The 22,502-nt window shown below is 56.7% G+C and overlaps 1 protein-coding gene across 7 annotated transcripts in view; it reads left to right on the top strand.

Moving 5' to 3' along the window:
* The first annotated feature begins 251 nt into the window (after window positions 1-251).
* NIN (ninein) overlaps window positions 252-22,502 on the top strand; it is a 66,924-nt gene continuing 44,673 nt past the window's right edge. For 5 of the 7 annotated variants that reach the window (XR_008466326.1, XM_054200775.1, XM_054200769.1 and 2 more), the window contains exons 1-4: window positions 472-548; window positions 7,336-7,539; window positions 13,840-13,921; window positions 21,610-21,779. Coding sequence is in view for 6 of the 7 variants with exons in the window: in XM_054200775.1 (XP_054056750.1) it covers window positions 7,357-7,539; window positions 13,840-13,921; window positions 21,610-21,779 (435 nt within the window). In the remaining variant the exon portion in view is untranslated. Of the gene's footprint in view, window positions 336-471; window positions 549-3,706; window positions 3,821-7,335; window positions 7,540-13,839; window positions 13,922-21,609; window positions 21,780-22,502 lie in introns of those variants that run through there. The other 2 variants (XM_054200770.1, XM_054200771.1) reach the window with 2 other exon arrangements.

Below are 22,502 nucleotides of genomic sequence, written 5' to 3'. Positions count from 1 at the left end.
TGAGGGACGGTGGGGAGCCGGGGTGATGCCACTCTGGGGTGCAGGATGGCGGGGACCACTGTGGTGCCACCGGGGGTGCGGGACAGCGTGGCGGTCCCCACGCAGCTGTGCAGGCCGCTGCTGCCGCCGCCGGTCGGGGGGCGGTCCCGGGCGGTGCCAGCGGGGCCCCGCCGCACAAAGGCCTCCGGTCGCCCCCGCCCCGGGGCCGCCCCCGCACCCCCGGGGCCGCCCCCGAGCCGCGGCCCAATAAACGCCGCCGCATTTGAACGCGGCGCCTCCCCCGGTCCCGCAACGCTCCGCGACGCGACGCTCCGCCGCACCGGCAGCCGCGCCGGGTGAGCCCGGCAGGGGAACGGGGATGCAGCGCCGAGCACCGCGGGGAGGGAGAGGGGGCGGGGAGGAATTACCGGGGAGGACGGGGGTGGGGGTGGAGAGGCTGAGGCCGCCGCCGGTCCCTCCTCCGCGGGCGGTGCCCGGGCGCAGCCCGCCCCTTCCCGGTGCGGGCGGCCGCGTGTGCGGGGCGGCAGGGACGGGGCGCAGCCGGAGAGGTGGGTGCGCGGAGGAAGCTGGGGGGGGGGGGCTGGAGAGGAGGAGCGGGATGCTGGAGGAAAGGGGGTGCTGGGGGGGGTGCTAGAGAGGAGGAGGAGGGTGATGCTGGATGAAGGGGAAGATGCTGGAGAGGAGGAAGAGGGTGCTGGAGGAAGCAGGAGATGCTGGAGAGGAGGAAGAGGGCGCTGGAAGAAGCGGGAGGATGCTGGAGGAAGTGGGATGCTGGGGTGTGGGGGGGGGAATCTTGTAGCCAGAGGGTGCAGTGAGGGTTTTGGGGTGCTGAGGGGTGTCTGCATGGGGAGGGGGCAGCCTGTAAAAAAGTGTCCGCTGGTGGCAGCGGGCTGGCAGGGCGAGTGCTGCTGGGTGCTGCTTGCCCCCCTGCCAAGGGCAACCCCATCCCTGTCCCATCCCCAGTGAGATACTCCAAATGTCGGGGCTGGAGCAGGTTCTGGAGCAGCCGAGTTGAAGAAGCAGCAGGCTGGGGCTGGAGGAATTAATAACAGCAGTTGTTTTGTCATTGGTGAAGTCCTTGCTGTCACCAGGGTGGCAGACAGCATCTGCTGTCTGGTTGCAGACCGTGGGCCCGTCACCTCGGTCTGGTGCATCCGGGATGAGCCAGGAAAACCCGAATCTGCAGCCCTGGAGGCTCAGCCACCGGAGCTGGGTGCACTGGGGGGTTTGCCGTGCAAGTGGGTGTCAGTTTGGGTGGGTGCCTGTATCCTGCCCGTCGTCCTCACTCGCTCCTCGAAGCGGGGGTGACGGCAAGAGGGTCCCCGCGGCGCGATGGATGCGTGGCGTTATCGCCGTGATTCAGCACGGCCAGCGTTTATCGGTGCCGGCGCAGGGCCGAGCTCCGCGGGAATTACCGCATCCCTTCTTTCCCGGCGCGCAAGGCGTCGCTGGATAAATTGCTGCCTCGCTTTGTTTACTTCTGAAATAATCAGCTTTGTGCCTCTACCTTGGGCTTTATCGCACCCAGGGCTCCCCGAGTCATTGCAGCCCGACTCCTGCCCGATTTGCAAAATCAAAACAGATGGGCGCTTTGTTTTTCCTTATTGAGGGGAAGGCTGCGGGTTGAAAAGCCCTATTACAATGCAAATACCGGGGTGGCGTGAATATTCAAAACGCTGCGCTGCTTTTGAAGCACTTTACATAAATTTATAGCGCTTTATATGCCATCGCTGCTTGGCTAAGCTGGAGCGGAGCTTGGTTAACAGGATCTCTCTTTCTCTGCCAATTTGGGAGGGTTTGGCGGTGTTTTGGGGAACACGGGGAGAGGTGGCATTGAGGTGCAAAGCAGCTGGGCTGCAGAAATTATGACCGTGCTCAATGGGGAGGAGGAACCGCCAGCTGTAAAGCTGACTTTGGTGGTGACCCTTGAAGAGCCGGGCGTGCTGTCAAGTGATTTACTGATATTTGGGTGCTTCATTGTCCTTATGGGTTCCCCCTCAACCCCTTCCCTTTGGTTTCTCGGTGGGACCCCTTGAGGCCCAAAGGTGTTCTGGGGTGGGCTGAGCTCAGAAATCGCCCTGACACGGGGAGTGGCGTGGGGGTTTGGGGGTGTCTGCAGCGAATTGTGGCAGCTTAGCCACAGCTGCCATGGATGAGGTGGTTCATTAGGGAAAGGAGATAACGAGTTAGATGAGACAACCCCAGCTCTGGCTTTGCAGCCAGGGCTCGAGGGGCTGGTTTCAGTGGCTGCTGAGCATCTCGTTATAAACCCTGCCATTAAAAACCAGGGTCCTGGTGGTTTTTGCTGGCTGTATTCACATAGTCCTGGTTGTCCCAAGCATGGAGGGAAGGGCATGTTGCTTTTAACCTGCCCATGCGTGGCCTTGCCCTTCAGCGTGGGGTGGACCCTACCTCTCAAGGAGCGGGTGCTCGTGTTTTGGCGATGGCCACATGATGCTTACATGTTGCTAATTGCCTGGCCCTCCTTTGGGTTGAGGCAATCAAGAGCAGCATTGAAAGCAACATTCTCCTTGCTGTCCCTCGAAGGCGATGACTTGCTGGAGGTCACCACCAACCTTCTGCGGAGGTTGGGACGGAGGCGGCGTAGCCCATAGCCCTGAAGAGGGGAGGCTGGTGATGCACCCCATGGGGGCATCCGGGCAGAGCATCCCCGAAACCTCCACCTTGTGCCGCTGCGCAGCAGCAAACGCCCTGTTTGCATTTATACTGTTTTGCACCCCCCCAAAAAAAAAGGCATTGTGCTAATTATAGTGTTTTTACTTGATGGTGCCATTGATTGACCAGGTAATCTATGTCTTCATTAGTTTGAGGCTAAAGCTTGGAGGTTAATATTGATTCCAGGCAATTAATATGCAAAGCGGTAATTACTATTTAAGCCTATATTGTTTGAGTTAAATTTAGCTGAGAATTTAGTCATATCAGGCCTCTACATTGTGCGCTGTGAAGGTTATCTGGCTCTCAAGCGGGGGTGGATTTAAAGGAAGGAAAGAAACGCCGGTGAAAACTTCCTCTTCTCATCATCCCGGAGTGCTTTGCTTCCCAGGGCTTGTTGTAGGGAGAAGAGAAATCAGACTAATGTGGTGGCGACTCTCCAAGTTGTTCTGAACCCATGCTTTTCTGCGCTCTCAGCTCAAGCCGGTCATTCTGGGGGACTTGACACAGAAGGATGGCTATAAATCTGAACACAGTGGTGCCCGATGCGGGGAATGGCCCCTCTCCTCCTCACAGGGGACAGGGGAGCCCCTGCTCAGCTGCCGCCCGCCCGTTTTCCCCCCCCCCCCATCATTATCCTGCCAGCTCCGGGCCGCCCTCCTGCATCTCAGCTGCTGGCCCATCTGGAGCGGAGATGAAAGGCTGGGGTTTAATTTGGGCTTTGTGTGCCTCTTGTGTTTTCTCTCTCCTCCTCCTCCTCCTCCCCTCTTCTCCCTTTCTCTGCTGTCAGTCTCCCATCCCCAACCCCGGCTGCCGAGGGTGGCTCTGCGCCCCGGGTCCCTGATGCCACTGACCTCATTATTTTGACTGCTGGGTGATGCCAGGCAGCCTGGCGAGCTCGTCAGGTAGGAGGGTTTGTTTTGTTGTTGTGTGGGTTTTTGTTTTTTTTTTTGGTTTTGTTTCCCCCCCCCCGGCCCCCCCTCTTCTCTCTAAGCGCTTGCTGAATAATTCAGCCGGGAGTAGGCATCTTGGGTCACCTTGCGCAGCCGGCTGCGTGCCGGAGCTGGCTTCCTAAGATGGAGGTTGTGCAGGATGCGTGCGGGATCGCCTCGCTGCCGGCAGCTCGCCATCGTTGACTGACTTGCAGGTAGCGTTGCCCTTCTTTCTTTATTTCTGGTGCTTTTTATGCTGGAAAGCACGAAATCCCCTCCCTGGGCTGCGTGGGGGTGGCTGGGTCTCACTGAGCTGGTGCGGAGCCCAGTGAGCCCCCACCATCCCTCGCTGTGGGGACATGTGAGGCCACCAGAGCTATGGTCCCTCACCAAAACCTCCCCCGGGCTGTAGGGCAGGGCTGGCCCCGGGCAGGGACCCGCGCACCCGACGCTCCTCTCCTTTGGGGATCATATTTTTCTTGCTGGTTTTATGGGCTCCCCGGTGCCTCCTCCCTCAGCCCATCCAGACTCATCGGGGGTAAGTTTTTGGGGCTGCCTGGTGGTATGGCACTGAGAGGGGGGGTTTGACCCCAATACTCCGGGTGCTGGGGGACACGTTGGGAGGTGGCATTTAGCTCTCTGTGCTGTCTGACTGGGGGAACTGGTTCTGGTGGTGTGGAAGGAAGGTCGGGTGCTGGAGAGGTCTCGGGGGGAAGGGGAGGAGGGGGCAGGAGGTGGCTGACCCTGAAGATAAGAAGCTCAAAGATGCCTGGGGAGCTCCCACGGGTCGGAGTCGCATTTGCTGTGGGCTTGGCTGTGAGTTTTGGGGCTGCCGGGGTGTGCAGGGCTCTCCCCATGCTGGTACCCGGCACCAGCCACCATCTGTGTGTGCTGGACTGGGGGCGCGGGTGGGAAATGGGGGTTTTTGGCGTGAGAACCAGGGAACTAGTTCGCTGCCTTCCTTCTGCTTGCAGGCACCTGAGTTTTCGGGTGCTGACTCCTCCGTTGCACCCGGGGTTGAAGGCGAACGCTTCTGCACCCTCGCTCCTCCCCGCAGCAGCGCTTCATTCTTTGCTAAAGCAGCTCAAGAAGCGTCTGGGGGGATGGGAAAAACAACCCAGGGGACACTGAGGATATGAAACTCAGGTAGAGCGATGTGGGGATGGGGAGGGATTGCGTCCGTTCTCTCGAGAGGTCTGGCGATGTCCTTGTCAGTGTCAGCGCGGGAGGAAGGACGGCCGGGCTGGGCTATTTCTGTCCCGTGGACCCAGCTTGGCACCGGCCCCGCATCCCTCGGCAGGTGCAGGAGCCCGATGCTGCTCCGCGTTGGCATCTGCATCCTGCGGCCAGAGAAATCAAGGACACGGCTGCTGCAGTGTCTGCCCCGGCCGGAGCTTTCCCAGTTACCCAGCTGCGTTGGTGGGACAGGCTTTTCTGATGGTCCCTCTGCCACGGGGCGCTTGCGCGAGCTGGTGTGGTGGCTCGTGATGGCTCTTGGAGATCAGAGTGGTCCTTGAGGCCGCGGTGGTGGGCAGCGGGCTGAGATCGGGGTGCACCGTGCATTTGGGGCAGCTCCGCCTGTTCTGTCCGCAGGCGGCGATGCCGAGAGCCAGGAGGGGAGGTGGCTGCTCCGTAGCAGGGCTGGATGGCGAGGGGGTTTGGATAGGACGCCCCACACACACACCTTGGGAAATCTGGCTGAGACAACCTGCAGTGGTGTGGGGACAACAAAATTCACATGGAGATGGGGGATGCTCTGAGGCTGACTGAGCATCCTGGGATTGTGTCCTTGGGGCATCAGGTCCCTACAATGCCATTGCCATTTGGCGCATCCTGGCGATGACGGCTGTGGTGGCATGTCCCCCTGTGGTGTCATTGCACTGGGTTATGCTGCTGTGGCCCTGAGATGGCGGGGAGCCCTGCAGCCAGGCTGCCAGCCAAATCCTTCATTTCAGACAAGAAATTTGCCTCCCTGCTCCCCTGCCGAAACAATTCCGGGGGCTGCAATGCTCTGAATAGCGCTGGGATGGGAGAGATGAAAAATTGTTGGCCTGGAGAGGAAGATGAATCCCTCGGGCAAGTGGTGGGGAAACCACCTGGGCTTTCTTTGCTGGGGTCAGCTCTGCGCCAGCGCTGGGTTTGCTGCCACCTTAGCGATGTCCCCTGCCAAACGCGTCTGCCTTCAGAGGGGGTTTGACCTGAAGTACCTAAAGGAGGGCAGTGACCCAGCGGGGACGTGTCATCCCCAGGCACAGGGCACCGTGTGGCTTTGTGCCAGGGCTGTGGAGGAAAGCAGAGATGCTGCACGCCGGCATCAACAGGGCTGGTGGTACCTGGGTCTCCCTGCAGCCAGGCCAGCATCAAAAGGAGCATATTTGGCAGAGGGGTGTGGGTTTGGTTCATGAAGGGGGGTGTGCGCGGTGGCTGGGTGGGGGGAGAGGCAGCGGTTGGGGTCTCCTGCCCTCCCCAGTGCAGGCAGAGCCCCACGCTTTGCTCCCTGCTGCTGGTGGGCTGTTGCTGCCGAGGTGGTTTATAGAATCATAGGGTTGGAAGGGACCTCTGGAGATCATCTAGTCCAACCCCCTGCCACAGCAGGGTCACCCAGAGCAGGTTGCACAGGAATGTGTCCAGGCGGGTTTGGAATGTCTCCAGAGTTGGAGACTCCACCACCTCTCTGGGCAGCCTGTGCCAGGGCTCTGCCACCCTCAAAGGAAAGAAGTTTCTCCTCATGTTTAGGTGGAACTTCCTATGCTCAAGTTTGTGCCCATTACCTCTTGTCCTGTCTCCAGGCACCACTGGGAAGAGCCTGGCCCCATCCTCCTGACACCCACCCTTTAAGTATTTATAAGTGTTGATAAGGTCCCCCCTCAGCCGTCTTTTTTCCAGACTGAAGAGACCCAAATCCCTCAGTCTTTCTCCAAAAGGGAGGTGTTCCAGTTCCCTCAGCATCTTGGTAGCCCTTTGTTGCACTCTCTCCAGCAGTTCCCTGTCCCTCTTGAACTGGAGAGCCCAGAACTGGACACAGCACTCCAGGTGTGGCCTCACCAGGGCAGAGCAGAGGGAGAGGATGACCCTCCACCTGCTGGCCACACTCTTCTTGATGCCCCCCAGGATGCCATTGGCCTTCTTGGCCACGAGGGCACACTGCTGGCTCATGGTCATCCTGTTGTCCACCAGGACTCCCAGGTCTCTTTCCAGCAGGTCACCCCCAACCTGTCCTGGTGCAGGGGGTTATTCCTCCCCAGGTGCAGCACCCTACACTTGCCCTCATTGAATTTCATAAGGGGTTGTTTGTGTTCTTGCTAAGGGTGGGCAAAGCATCACCTGCAACACCTGGGAACCAGCAGAGCTCAAGGGAACAATTTTCCCCTGCAGCACCTCAGCTGCTCCAGCTGAGCCGAGTGAGCTGCTCGTGGAGCCAGTACAAGGTGGCAGGTAGGGACGTGCCACCTGGAGCTGTCCCTGCCTGGGCTTTCCCAACCCTGAAGGTTTGGCTCTGCAGCTTTTTTTTTTTTCGCTTGGTCTTTCTGCTGTGTGACTTGTGGCTTCACCAAGTGGGACGCGAGAGGCTGGAGGGAGGGGGTGGCAGAGCAACCAGGCTTACTTCATGTGAACAAAAACCGCACCAAAGAGCCTGGCGGGCTGTCCCTGCACCCCCAGCCCTTGGGGTTTTTCCGCCTCGGCGTGCCCTGCTGCGGTTGATGCTTACTGTCCCCGTCTCTCCCCGCAGGTGAGCGTGGCAGGCTATGGGATGGATGAAGCTGAGCAGGACCAGTATGAAGCTCGCCTCAAGGAGCTCTTCGACAGCTTCGACAGCACGGGCACAGGGTCCCTGGGGCAGGAGGAGCTCACCGACCTCTGCCACATGCTGCACCTGGAGGAGGTGGCCCCGGCGCTGCAGCAGACCCTCCTCCAAGGCAACCTCCTAGGCAGGGTAAGGCTGGGGCGATGGCGGGGTTGGTCCAGGGCTTGGGAGCAAGGCAGTGCTGGGCTGTGTGTGCGGGAGGGTGACGGAAAGAGGCTGGATGTCTGTCATTTGTGAGTATCCAACATCCCTGGGGCTGCGGGACTGGCGAGGTCTGTTGTTCTGTTCAGAGTGGGCGCAGGGCGGGTTTTAAGAGTGATAACGGGGAAGGAAACTGCTTCTCGCTGTGTCCTCCCTGACTGGAGGCAGCCCGAAACTCTCAGAAACCGCCACTTCACCCTCAGCTGGCACTGCGCTGATGCCGGGCATGTTTTCCTAGCATCCAGGATGCCCTCACACCGATGCTCGGCTGAGCCCACGCTGGCTCACACAGCACACGTGTCCCTCAGCACCTGGTAGTGCCACCTATGGCCTGGGTCGCGTTCCCCCAAACCAGCTCCCCGGGTGCTTGGGGTGCGATGGGGACCTAAAGCCAGGGCTCGAGCCTGTGATTTACCTTGGCTTAAGCTGTAGTTAAACTGGTGGGGCCACATGCAGCCCTGCACGCTTCTCTAAAGTAGAGAATATTGTCCGACTCCAGCCGTCGCTGGCTGTGCCGCCTTCGTCCACGTTACCTGGTGTCAGTGTCCACATGCTGCTGATCTTCTCACAGACCCACCCGGAATAGGTTTTTGGGGACAAATGTCCCATTCCTTCTGCGGGGCTGCAGCGTCCCTGTGGAGGGGAGCTGTGGTGGGTGAGCACACCGCGTTTTCCAAAGAGATTTTTCCAGTTGTGGTTGTACGTTTCTAGCGTTAAATGCCAGGGTGTTGAGCAAAAGCTGCTCGCCCTTTGGGAGACCTCTGTGTTCAGCATGGATGTCCTTGTGCTCCTGCGTTACCTCCTTCCCAGCACGCTGTGCTCGGATTGCATCAGATGCTTCCTTAAAATCACCCTGAAATCCCATCACTGCTCATTAAAATCAGAAAACACAGAGCAGGGCGGCCAGGGCTCTCCGTAGACATGAGCTAAGCAGCCGTCCCGACTCCAATTTCCTATCAGGCTGCAGTTTTCACGTAATGAAATAATTCCTTTAATGAGCAAAGCCTCCTCTTCCTCACCTCCCCCTGGGCCATAGCTCTTCTGCTGACAGCAGACGGACGGATCCAGCCGGAGGTTTCTGACCTTTGGGAATTGCAGTGTGGCATTTGCTCCAGCACCGGAGACTCCGTGCTGCTCGTCCGTCTTGAGCTCCCGCTGCTCGGATGCTCTTATCTGGCTTTTGCCACTCGCAGGGTGGTGGGATAGAGGGAAAGGAAGAGGAGGACTAAAGGTGTGGTGGTCACAGGTGGCCAAGGCTAAAGCAGCAGAGCTCAACCCTGTGGCCTGCTCAGAGTGGCTGAAAAGCCAAGTTCAAGGCAGTAACGCTCAGCCCGGTGGCACCAAAAATTCCCTGCTAAAGCATCCCGAGTGCCGGGTCATGCTCGCCCTGTTCCTGTCCAACCTTGGTGACGGTTGGACTCAATCTGAAAGGTCCCTTCCAACCTAGACAATGCTATGTTCCAGCCAGGAGCTCCAGCCCAGGGCAGGAGGCATCCCGAGGAGCATTTTTATTTCCTTGCCTCCCTTTGTCTTCGGGGACGGTTCTCGCTTCCAACCTGCGACTCGAATGTCAGGATGATCTTTGTCTCCTGCGTTTCCTCCCGTCTCCCCGGCATTTGTGCTCGTTAGCAGCGGCAATGGCCCATGTCTAAGCGCGAGCCTGATTTAATAGCTCTCGAATCCTCTGGGTTTCCAAGGGAGCTCGTCGGGAGAATAGCAGCAAACACGTTGCTCCCCGAGCGCCGGCTTCTTGCACCTGCCCCGTCGGCTCCTTGCCGCAGATGGTCCCTCCGGGCGGCGGGAGCAGCCTTTGTTCCCTGCGCTTCCAGGGGCCGGGATTTATGGGAGGGCACCGGGGAAGGGGCAGGGAGGGGGGGGACGCGTTTTGTCTGCCGAGGGGTGATTCCTCAGTGGGGCCACGTGCTTGGCTTTTGTGCCAGGGGCTGTGCTCTGGGGGGATGAATGTGGCGAGATGGGGATGCTGGGTTGGAGCGGGAGCTGAGCTGACGTCCCTGCCAGGGGCCACGCGTGCTGCCTCCCTCCGTGCAATGCTTTGGGGATTAATGGGTACACGTTATCTCCGGGGTCTGGCTCAGGGGGGTGGAAATCCTGCCCCAGCAGAGCCAAACCATCCCAGAAACCGCTCTTCTCACGCGATTGCGTGCGGAGGCGATGCTCACAGCAATTCCTGGGATTCCTTGGGAAGGCTGTTCCCCCGGGCCCTCTCGCACTTGAGAGGATGCATGCCTTTCTCGCCCGGCCTCCAAGAGGCAGTTTAATTAGCTATCCTGGGGACACCATGGCAGCAGCACACGGGGGCTATGGTTAGACGATTTGCAGGGTTGGGGGTAAGTCGGGCACCTCCGGACCCTGCGCAAGGACTGTCCTTGGTGGCTGTCCTTGAGCAAGGACGGGGAGTTCAGGTTTCACCTTGCTATGGCATTAGCAATCCTGCAGCGAGCACACTGCAGCGTGGGGTTTCGCTCATCAGCTTCTTTCCCTGCTTTGGTTGGTCACCTCTTGCAAATATACCCCCTCCGAGCCCCCTGTGACGCTGCTCCCCTTAATGCCCGGTGGCTTTTTACATCCCAGGAGGAGACTTGGTTGCAAAGTTGCCCTATGTCTTCCCCACCTTGATTATTTCCCTCTGCAACCTTCTGGCTGCTGCTGGAAGGAGTTTGCAGGCAGGCCAGGGCTTTGGGAACAGGACTCCGCTCCAAGATCAAGGCGAAGGGAGGTGGAAGGAGCCACCGATGTTGGTCTGCCCCAGAGAGACGGGGATTTTCAGGCTCCTGCTTTGCATTGCAGGGACAAACAGCACAAAGCAGCAGGTAGCTTGGCACATGCGTGCTCTCTTTCTAGTGCTAATAAGTCACTGCTTCATAGGAAACTTGCTTTAAAGCCGGCATCGAGATTTCTCAAAGGCGCTGGGGTTGCTCAGCAGCCGGCAGCTTGGTTGGTCCCTGGTTACTGTGGGGAGGCTGGGCTGGCTGCGTCTGTGCGGCATGTTAGTCTTGTTTGCCTCTGATTTACTCGTTCTGGGAAAACTCTCCTCACCGGGGGCTTAACGTGCCCCCAGTGGTGCGCAGGGCCCTGGTCTCCCTGTGGGGTTTGCAAGGATGCGTGTCCTGTCCCTGATCTGGGGCGGGGGGGGTGGGACACGAGCGTGCGCCCCGCCGCTGCCTCCCAAACTCTGCGTGTTCGGGATGGTTTGGATCAGCCCTCGGGTTGCTGTTTGAGAATCCTGTGAGCGGATGCACAAGTTGGTGCTTCCAAAATTAATCGACCCCATTGAAAAGAGCGTTAAACTTTAAACACCCCAACACTGTTTTTATCATAGAATCACAGAATGGGTTTGGGTTGGAAGGGACCTTTAAAGATCATCTCGTTCCACCCCCCTGCCCCGGGCAGGGACACCTCCCACCAGCCCAGGTTGCTCCAAGCCCCGTCCAGCCTGGCCTTGAACACCTCCAGGGATGGGGCAGCCACAGCTTCTCTGGGCAACCTGGGCCAGGGGCTCACCACCCTCATCATAAAGAATTTCTTGGGTTGGCTTCAGTGTCTGAGGCCGCTTCCCAGAAGCGGACGGTGCTTTGAGCCCATTCTTTTGCTGGGAATGTTCTCTAAGCGAAAGCCAAAGGCTGTTGCTGCAGACTTGTACCTGCCCACATGGGCAGTCGCATCCCTGGAAGTGCCCCTCGTGCTTGCGGGGAGCCCACAGCCTCCATGGCATGGGCTTTCCTGGCAGGACCGTGCCCTTCTATCACAGCAGATGGGTGCTGGGGGCGTCTGGATACTGAGGATGGACATGGCGGGTGCTGGATGCCGTGAGCATCATTTGCTCAATATCTCCTGGGGGTGAACATCCCCCCTGCATGCCCACTGGCATTTAAACCGGATGGAGATACAGAGCGGGGGCACTGCTGGGGAGCGGTGCTGAAGGATTGCTTTCTTTAAAATGCGAGATATTACGGGATTTGTGGCTTTGCTGTCCTGCAGGCTGCCTGCCGGGCTTGGACCTGAGCACAGCTCCGCTTTGAACAGTTGCATTTCTCCAAGTACTCTTTGGTGTACAGACATGCCGCATACAGGCATGCGGCATCCGATGTCAAATGCGCACCACGAACAGATGCTGGTTTTCCTGGTTGTCTGGTGTCGGGATGGGCCAGAGGTTTCCCTGAAAAGAAATATCCCTCCCTCTGCCAGCTTGGGCTACACCTGTAGAGTACAAACTGCTGCTCCGAAGCGTTTCAGGACCCTTCTGAGCCTGTGCCAGCGCTCGCCGTGTGTCTCTGTGCTGCTGATTTGCATTTTAAATGTCGAAATCCTGCTGCGCTGGCATGGGGAGGGGGGAGGCTGGAGGATGGCCTCCCCCTGCCCCACAGCCTAATCTTCCCCGGGTTCCTTTGGACGTGGTGGTCATGGTAAAATCGCCGGGTGGCTGCGGCGCCCGGGCCATCTGTCCCCCCGCACAGCTGCGGCAGCGAGGGCTCAGCCCCCTGCTCCCTTCCTCCCCTTCGTTAGTGCTTCTTGGCAATCACAAGTTCCGGGGCTCGTTAGGCAGGGCAGGGTCCAGGGCAGTGGTGCTCCCCGCACCTGCCCGGGTGGTTTTACTCCACCTTCTCATTCAACGTGTTTGCAAGAGTGATGCAAAGTGGGTTTTGTTTTGTGTTTTTTCTTTTCTTTTTTTTTATTTTATTTTCTTGCTGCTGTGAGATCTGTCCAAACCTGTCCCCAGCACCCATCGGAGGGACCGGCTCTCTCTGTCCCCGTGGCTGTTGTCACCGTTCCCTTGCCGAGAGATCCCATGGGGAAAGGGGACCTGTTATTCGAACACCCTCATCTTTTATTCATCCTCATTTAGTCTAAATGTCAAGGTTTTTTTTGTTCTTTTTTTGTTTTTTTAATCAGGCAAATTCTCCTATCTCTGTAAACTGTCCTTTTGAAGTACACCAGCCCTTGGAAACGAATGGCAGCAGCAATTAGTATTCAGATGAAGGCATCCCTGACAAGTTTCTTTGCTGGATGTATTTCTAACTGTTTAATTACTCAGGGAGCCTGCGTTTAAAACCACGGCGGCGATTTGTATCGCCCGAGCTGGGGATCAGGGCTCATCCCTGCATGGGGGGGGCTTGTGGCTGAGCCTCCAGCTCCGCTGTCGTCCCCAAGCCTGTTGGGGAGCACGTTTCTCTTTTTTGGTCTGGTTTGACCCCAAAAACAAGCTGGCAAACTTCAGACCTCCCCCAGCAGTGTTAAAAATCCCCTCTGACTGCGGCTCCTGCCCTTTGTGCCAGATTCGCAATGACCGGACCTGCAAGAGCAACCTCGGTGGGTCCTTTAAATACGAAGGATCTTGTTCAGTGCTAAAAATTCTCCTAACATTTATTTAGCCGGGAGAAATCGCAGCAGCCAGCTCTGCCTCGCCGCTCACCCATGTCAAATAGCTTCCCCAGCTGTCCCCGGGTTTCTGTCCCCCGCGGCTGGAATTGCTGGCATTCCCCGGCACGGCTGCGAAGGGTGCTCTAGCCCCTTAGCAACTGTCTGTGGCGGTGAGACAGGAGGCTTTCCAGGAACACGCAGATGGAAAAGCCGGGGGCGGGGGGGGAAACCAGACCCAAAACCCCAGTGGTAGGATCCTTGTTTTTCCCATCGACCTGGTATTTCCAGTCCAGCCCTCGCGGAGCTGCGGCTGGTGGGAGCTGGGACTGGCCTGGAAAGGGTGCGACTTTCTGCCATCCACTTTGGAAAGTGTTTTCTGAAGCTTAATTAGGGCAGTGGAGCATTTCCACAAGCGAGCCTCTCATCACTGGTCGGGACTGGTATCTCGCTGTAGGAGCCATCAACCTTGGGGAGGTCACCTCAAGCGATGGAGATGCTCCCTGGTCCTCTGGACACGTTATTTCGGCTTCTTTCTTGATGGAAAAAACCCAACTAATGCACTAAAGCAGCAGTTTTAGGTCATTGTGGTAACAATCTTTTTTTTTTTTTTACATGTTCAAAGACACGAACTGTGTCTTTAGGTTGCTTGCTGTCCTGTTTCCAGGCCCCAAAACTGAACGATGAGGTTCACTTGTGCCCCTCGCCGAGGCTCTTGGCGGGCACAGTGTGGTAATCTGGGAGGTTTGCGTTGCTGCCCATCTTCCTGCTGGATTATTGGCCCAATTTTTAATTATCTGTATCACTTAATTTCTTCCTTTCTTCCTTTTTTTCCCCCCCCCCCTCCCACAGGTCCACTTTGACCAATTTAAAGAAGCACTTATCCTCATCCTATCCAGAACCCTGTCAAATGAAGAGCACTTCCAAGAACCAGGTAAATACTGAAAATCCTCAAAAATAGTACGTTTTCTTTGGCAAAGTGGATTTGGGTGGATCTTGCAGAGGATCTTAGAAGAGAAAGCGCTTTTTAGGTGCTGAGATAAGCTCTTCTGCTTGGATGCCTAGGGAGAAGGGAGAGTTAAGGTCTGTTGTGGGGCCTTGTATAAAAGCGTTTTCTGAGCTATTAGATATTTATATCCCATTACCATGATCTAAATGCCCGGAAAGGCACGTGATGTCTGCATGTAGACAACTAACAGCGCTTTAGATGCTCGGAATGCCCAAAGGCCGCTAAATGGGCTGAGGTCTCTCTATCCCACAAGGCTTCTGGTGGCCAAGGGATGCTTTAGGAGGTCTCCAGCTGCAGCAGATAGCTACGGGTGGGCGATCAAATGGCTGCTTTAGTGCTGCTGCTTCATCCCAGCTGGGTTTGTGAGCTCTGCCTCGGGGGGAGCCTTCGTTCTGGGCTGAGCTGGTGGCTGGTGCTGCTGAAGGGGCCGGCAGTGGGATTTGTCCCGGAGGGACAGCAGTGCCTTACAGAAAACCCGTGCTGGCTGTGGATGCTGCTGTGCGTTTGTGAAGGTTAGAAGGGGAAGCTCTCTGCAAGAGCTCCTCCTGGAGATGGGCTGCTGGAGGCAGAAACACTCCTCCTGTCTAGCACTGGTTTTGATTTATTAGTATTTTTTTTTTTTAAAGTCCATTCTCTTTCCTTGTGTCTGGGATGAGTGGGGTGAGCTTGGTCCTGTCAGAAGCTACTTGGAGGTAGAATCATAGAATCGTCTGGGTTGGAAAGCACCTTTCAGATCATCGAGTCCAACCATCAACCCCAACACTGCCCAACCCACCACTAAACCACGTCCCTCAGCACCGCATCTGCCCGGCTTTTAAATACCTCCAGGGATGGCGACTCCACCACTGCCCTGGGCAGCCTGTTCCAGTGCTCGACAACCCTTTTGGGTGTAGAAATTTTTCTTAAAGGTGATTCTGTTTCTCCCAGGGGACAGTCAGTCTGGCCCAAAGACGCTTCCGAAGAAGACAAGCCCTCTGACAAATCAACCTGGGGCTGGTCAGAGGGAAGCAGCGGGTGCTGCGAGTCCTCGCTGTCCTGTTTTCTCCTTCCCTTTGTTTCGGCGAGCCTTTAAGATGTGGCTTTTTAGACCCTCGGCAGGGAATAGGGTCACAGCTTTGGTGTGGCCCCCCCCTCCCTGTGCAGAAGGGGCTGGTGGTGCTGGGAGCACTGGGGAGGTGTGGAGCTGGGGGAGGGCTCCAGCTGGAGCCGGGGGGGAGGGGGTGCTGAGGTCTGCCTGGGTCACACCTGTATGTAAATCCCTAATCCTGCCTCGGGAGCAGCAGTGGGGCCACAAAATCCCCCAAGGAGAAAACAGCTTAGCAAGGGGGGAAGAGGGGGAAACTCCAGATTTCCTCTCCGGGAGCATCAGCCTCAGCTGGAGCATCCCACGCCGGAGAGCGCAGCAAGTCTGCAAAATTCCAACTTTTCCCCCTTAAATAGGCCGCAAAAACTGCAAGAGACGCAATTGATGGGGTGGTTATTCCCCGCCACCCCTCGTTTCCAAAGCTCTTAATGCTTAGAGGGAGATGGGCGATGACACTTCTTGCACCCAGCGTCCCTCAATGTAGTTTTCCCACAGGTCAGTGGGTGCTCGGGAGCAAAGGGGGGAGCCTGGACGGTGCCTGGTGAGGGGTTGTTTGTTCAGCCATCCCTTCCACCCACCTCGGATCGGAGCTGGCACGGAGCTGGACGCAGCCCCGGCCAACCAGAACTAATCCGGCGCTCCACGTTTATTGGGGAAAACCTATACGGCTGAGAAGCTCCGGCTTGATTTAAATATAAATAAATCTTCTAGAAAAGGGCTAAATTCGGGGTTATCGCAGGGGAAATTACAAATGCAGCCGGCAAGAGGCTGCGTCGGAGCTGGAGAACCCTCCTTGGGGACGCGTTTGTCAGCTGGGGTTTGCGTGGCAGGTAATCAAAGGGCACGGGGTGCAGGTAGGGAGCCTGACACCCGGCAGCCCTGGGAGGCATTTATTTTTATTTTTTTTTTAATGCGTTTTGACAGGCCGGTTAACGCCAAAGTCTTTGCTGCTTTTAATTTAGATCAAACTCGCGATTGGGAGAACAAGCTGCTTTGCGCTGTTGGTGTTGAACTGTCAGGGGCTGTGGAAGTGCTGGTGTTACAGCCCGCCCCAGGCTTGGGAAAAATTGAGTTAAGAGCTCCAAATCATATCATTTAAATGAAAATTTAATTTAGTGGGGGGGGGGGGGGAGGGAAAAAAAAAACAACGCAGTTTTTAAGGCTGTTTGCTGCATCTGGAGAGTTTTCTCTGTGAGGAAGCGGCCGTGTGCCTTGACGCTGTGGTTTTACCCGGGGACTTGGGTGATGGGAAGGTCCCCTGGGTCTGCGAGCAGCTGGAGGGCTTGTGGCTTCGTTCTCGGAACCAGCTGCTCCCCAGCAGCCCCCAGACAGCCCATGCTACGTGGCCAAGGGGACCCGGCAGGGGACGGCACCGTTGTCCCCAAGGGCGCAGCGCAGCCTGAGCTCAGGGAGGATGGCTTGGCACAAGGAGCCCCGGGGGTGACAGGGCAGCACCCCCCCGCCCCCCCCCAGGGTCACAGCGGGACCCAGGGGCTGGGGGGAGAAGGAACAAAAGCAGTTCCCGCAGAAGCAGTGGCTGGTGGGGGTTTCCCCATTTTGGGGGGGAAGCAGCAGGTGGGAGAGGCACTCAGGCTTGCAGGGAGCAGCTGATATATTTATTTAATTTCTCAGCAAAGAAGCTAAATTCCCTTTCCGAAGGGAAGACTGGCACGGAGGATGGTCCTGGCGTGCTGTGGGCACTTTGCCCGGGAAGCAGCCCTGAAAAGCGAGGCGGGCAGAGCTCCCGGCGCCGCGGCTGTCAGCTCTGTCCCCTCCAGGACGTTGGTGTGGGGACACAGACCCGGCCGCGAACCGGAGCATCACCCTGCCGGGAAAACCCCAGCTCTGTCGGGAAGTGGCGTGGCTGGGCAGAGGAACAGGAAAAGCAGAAAAAGGCTTGAACGTGTCTTAAAATAAGGGTTATTTGAGCTCCTGCAAGCAGGAGTGTGACTGTTGGGGGGACCCGTCACCCCCAGCAGCAGCACCTCGGGGTTTGCGGAGCTGCCTGACCAAGGTGGTGTGTGTGGATAAATTGTAGCCCGAATTACCAGGGTTTGATGCTCTGGAGAGATGCTGCTGTGGGGCCGGGGGCTGAGCCTGGGACTCCCGGGCTGGGCGCTGCTGCCACTGATGCTCTTTGTCCCTGGGTCTCTGTAGCAGTGAGGAAGGGCCGGGGGGGCAAGAAAATAGGTTTAAGGAGGTGGGGAAAAAAAAAGTAAAAATCAGTATGTAGGTGATTAAGGGGTTAAAAAAAAAAAAAAATAAAATCAGGCTTTTTTCCTCCCCGTTATTGTGAATAAAAAGTCAGGTCTGTGTGTCAGAAGCCCGGATAGGGAGGGATTACTGGGGTGGAGCGCAGGATTACGGGAACACCCAGGACAAATTAAAGAGCAGTTTGACGCCATCCTCCTCCTCCTCCTTGTGGTCATGAGGGGCTGTTGGGGGTTTTTATTTATTTATTTTTTTTTTTCTTCTTCCCATCACATGGAGACGACAGAGATGCCTTCCCGAAGAGGAGCTGGTGGGGATGATGCTCTTGCAGGAATCCCACCCGTGGGGGAAAGGCTGCTCGCGTGGCTGCGAAGCTCCGGCTCCGCAAGCAGCGATGGGAGGGGACAGGTATAAAACTGTCCCGACGGGGATGATTTAGGTACAGGCAATGCCTTTGGGCTGAAATATGTTGATTTTTGGGCTGTGCTGACCCAGCCGCCGCTCCTCTCCACCTCCGCTGCTGAGCCTGAAGTGTGAAATAGGGACTGGGAGGAGTTTATCCCAGTTCCTGGTGTCCCGGGGGTTGGGATTTAGCAGATCCTTGCTGCAATGGGCTTTGCTGCCAGGAGGATCCCTCCTGTCCGCATCTTAAGCAGCAAATAAATTAATTTTGCCTCTAAACGTGGGGCGAGGGTCTTCCTCCTCTAAACCCCCTTTTGTCTGCGCTCGGCGGCTTTGATGCTGGGCCCAGGAAAATGCTGCTCGCCATCAAGGGGAGCCCCCCCTGCCTCTGAGGGCAGAGCAGGATTTTGAAATGACTTATCTAGCGCAGAAAGGCAGAAAATCAAGTGTAAATCTCTAACCATGCAGACGTTTAACCACCGAGATGGAGGGGGGGGCGGGGGGAAGCGAGCTGGGGAATTGATGGTTTCTGTCTGCAGCACTGGAATCGGGGGTGGGGGTGTCTTGTGAAATGCAGATTTAGGGTGTGGGGTTTTGATTTTGGTTGTTTTCTTTTTTTTTTTTTTTTTAGCAGGGCACTTTGGGGGCCACAAACCACCCCCCCCCGCCAGGGGCAGCTGGACGAGAGGCTTGCTCTCTTCCTGCTCTCCCCATCCCAAGCCTGGGGGTGGTTCAGGGGGGCCAGATGAGACCCCAGTGTCTAATTAGGTGCCGGCTCTGGAGTGTGTGTTTTACTAAGCCCGCACGTTGCCGAGGGCTGTAGGAAGCAGGGAGGGTTTGACCTATTTTCTTTTTCTCTCTCTTTCCCCCCACCCCACCCCGCAGTGAGGGTCTGGGAGGAGCAGCATCTCACCTCGCTGCTGGGTACCGAACTGGGTACCAGAGGTCAGACTGGAGCCAGAGCAGCCTCCCCTCGGTGCTCAATACCGGGGTATATTTTACAGCGTTTGGGGTAAATAGCAGACAGGGCTGTCTCGTGCGCCTCTGTCTCACGGGAAGCATCGATTTTTTTTTTTGACATTTCCTTCCTGTCTTCTTCACGCATCTCTGAAAGCATGTATGGAGCAAGTAGCTCTTTCCATCCATCCTTCCTCCTCCGTTTTTGGCTGGAAATGAGAAACGTGGTTCGGCTCGTCAGCGAGCTTTCTGCGCTCGGGGAGCACGGGTTGCTAGTTTTTTGGTGGCGCGTGTGCTCAGCTTTCCTGAAATACTGAGGATAGTGGGAGCACCGAGGGCACCGGCTGCCGTGCTGGGGGTTTGGGAGGGCAGAGGGGCTTAGAGGATGCTGCGCGTCTGGAGGTATCTATGCACACCCATGAGATGGTCCAGAGATGGTGGTCCGTGAGGCTTTCTGTAAAGGCGATGGGTCCTTTTAGTGCTGCCAAGGATGGGGCTGCAGGATGCGGTCCCTGATGGTGGTGCGGTGCCTGTCGCCCTGTGGCACGAGGGTTTTCTTCTGCACCGTGCACCTGGCAGCCAACAGCATGACGGTGCCACGGGGGCTTGCAGGGGAAAAGCTCTGTCTCACAGAATCGTAGGGTTGGAAGGGACCTTTGGAGATCATCTAGTCCAACCCCCCTGCCAGCGTTAAGGAGAGCAGCCTGGCTCTGGAAACGGGATTTCAGGGTGCCTGAGCTGGGATCCCCTCGGCAGCTGGGCTCGGGCACAGCCTATTTCGCAGCCGGAGCTTTGCCAGGCAGGAGCGAACTTTCTGCTCCTCCCAACATGTGAAGGGTCACCTTTCCCTCCCAGGGTGGTTTTCGGGCTTCGCAATTTTTTAATGGCAAAGGAAAAACAAGCACCTCAGGCCAGAGGAGAGAGAGAAATCAGCTGCCGGCCTCCAAATGCTTAAAACACAAAAACGGGGAGATGTTCCTCTTTCCCTGCTTGCTGTTAAAGCACTGAGAGGGTGGCGCGGGGTGAAGGCACCTGTGTTTCCATATACAGCTGGATTTTCATCGCAGTGGTGCTTAAACACACTGTTGCAGGGGGGAGGTGGAAACAGGGCTCTTCTGCGCATTGGGAAATCCAGAAGGAAATTAAGCCATCGCTTCATTGTTGCTAAATCACCCCTTCTCTTCCCCCCACATCTTTCTAAAGACAGATGGGCGCAGAGGTGCGTTTCTGGCTTAGAGGAAGGAAAATTATTTCTCAAAAAAAAAAAAAACCCAAAACAAAACCAAACCCAAACAAAACAAAGCCCCCCAGCCCTCTTCTGCGAGGGCGGGGGAAATGGCGGGGAGAAAATAAATGGGTGAATGAGTAGCCACAAATATTAGCATTTCAGAGAGAGCTGCTGGATGGAGATTGTTCACCACCGGGCAGGCTTTAATAGGAGTGATAAGGTTTGCTTTTGTTCTCGGGCTCTTACTTAATCAGCCTGTCTCGTTGCGATTTTTCTATCGGCGCACTTCATCACCCAACTTTCATGTGCGAGTCCCAGCTGCAGCAAATCTTGTTAAAATGGCCTTGTTCAAACACGGGCGCCGGGTTTGTTCCCTAGAGCTGCAATATGGATGGATGGAGCGCGAGGCTGGAGGAATCAAAGGACTCCTAGTCCTGTGTATTTTATAATTCATTGCATAGCTAAGTTGCGGAATATTTTTCCTCTAACAAGCTTGAAGCCGCCTTCCGTATCTAAAGGAATATTACCCAAGGAGGCATTTGGGTGGGGGGGAGGGTTTAGAGACCTGCTGCTTTCTGTGTACCGTTTGTCAATGATGGAGCGGCTTCCCTGCTCCTTATTAGTATTGCGCTTTTGCATTTATTTTGTACCAGAGCCCTCTGCAAATAAAATTTTAAAAAGCTGCTGCTCTTGCCGCTGCCTCGGCGCGCTGCAAGTGGCGGAAAATAAAGATGATCGAGTCCTGGGGGAGGTTTCGATGGTAAGGTTAGCAAACACTGAAACAAAGCGTGGTGGAGAGCCTTTCCCTAATTGAATCCCTGGTTAATTTGGTCCTCCGTTTAATTTGCCCCCCTGCTCCAGACATCGGATGACTCTTGCTGAAAACAGCCCTAAAACGTGCTTATTTATTTCTCGGTTTTGATGCCTGTCCGTGAGCGCTCCCGGATAATTCAGTCCCCGAAGGCAGGAGGTTGCTGCGGGGAGCCGGAGCCGGGGAATGCAAGTGGAGCAGCCGCGGAGCCCCCTGTAATTAGATGACGATGACTCCAAAGGGTTATTTAGATCTTGCAGTTGGTGGTAGTTGCCCGGCGCAAGCCGGGACCTGCCCCGCCGTCGCCCGCATCAGCTGCTCCCGTTGGCCCCCGGAGAGACGTTCGCCTCCAAACTTGCCCATTTTTTTTTTTTCCACTCTCCTGGTTGTTTTCACGCTTTTAATGGAGCTGTGATTTTTCAATCCACCCAAAGCAGTGGCGGTCGCCCAGGTGTCTGCATAATCTGGAGGCTTGAGCTGCTCAAGTGCTGCGCTGTCCCTAATTAAACCTGCCCGTCGCCGGTAATGAAGATTAGTGCGAGGAGGAGAGACCTAATTGACTTCCCATCCAAGGCTGCCTTTGCAAGGTTGAGGGGGTTTTTCCCCATCTTGTTATCAGAGCAAACTTGATTTGGGAACTGGGGAAGGGTGAGGAAGATGAAGCCCTGATTCCACTTTGCACCAGCCTCTCTCTCTTTTTCTTTTCTTTTTGGAGCAGGACCGATTCCAACCCGTCAGGCCCAATGCCACGGTGAGGGTAGTGGTCCTGGAAAGGAGCCGGTTCCTGCCCAGGGGGATGGTAGTGGCAATTTGGTGCTCGAAACCTTTCAGCCAAACCTGCCCTTATGCATTGCGATGACCCGAGAGCTGGATCTGCAAAAATCACGTTACCGATGTGCTTTTGTTCTTGAATTTCCCAGATTCTTCCCCAGAAGCCCAGCCCAAGTACATCAAAGGTGGCAAACGCTACGGCCGGCGTTCCCTGCCGGAGTTCCAGGAGTCGGTGGAGGACTTTGCCGAGGTGACCGTCATCGAGCCGCTGAGCGAGGAAGCGCATCCCCCGCACATCGCCTCCAGCGGCTGCCAGGAGGTGAGCGGGAAGGGGCCAGGGGGTGGGCTGTCCCCCGGCAAATGTCACTGCTCCCCACACCACCCTAAGGTGGTTTGGATGCCCATGGGGGTCATCCCAGTGAAGGCAATGGTCACCCTCCTCGCCTGTCCCCAGCCGGGCCAGGTGGCACCTCCCTCGCTCCAGCCTCGAATTCCCGCTCCGCAAGCAGGCTGCTATGGGAAGCCGGGATGAGATGGGCTCACGTGGTGGCACGGTGACGTGTGCTGGCACCGCTGGCCTCCCCACGCTCCTGGCTGCGGCGCGGGCCAGCAATTAAGCGAGGGCTGTACCGCTGCCTCCGTGGCTAACGAAGTGTGGGCTTGGGAGCTCAGCGAGCAGACGGGGCACGTCCTCATCCATTAGCGCTCATCTGCAAGAAGTTGGGCCGGCGCTCCGGCAGCGCTTTCCGGGAGAGGGGATGGGGAAGAGGGGTGGTGAGTGGCAGAGCTCCTTGGAACGATGCCCTAAATCCAGAGCCACCCCCTTCTCCTTCCAGTCATCTTATTTTCCCAGGAAAAAGCTGTCATGCTCCTGCACCATAGGAAAAGGCTGGCCACCCCGGAGCTGCATGGCCCCACGTGTGCCTGCTCATATACTTGCTCAAAAATCAGTATATTATTCCCCCCCTCCCCGGTTTTGTGATCAGAATTAGTGGCTCTGTGCTAGTGCTTTCAACCCCAGAATCTCCTCTTGCTCCTTCAG

This window comes from Rissa tridactyla, chromosome 4, assembly GCF_028500815.1.
Source record: "Rissa tridactyla isolate bRisTri1 chromosome 4, bRisTri1.patW.cur.20221130, whole genome shotgun sequence".
NCBI lineage: Eukaryota > Metazoa > Chordata > Aves > Charadriiformes > Laridae > Rissa > Rissa tridactyla.
The sequence above is the reverse complement of the archived record's forward strand: the minus strand, read 5'-3'. Positions and strand labels throughout refer to the sequence as shown.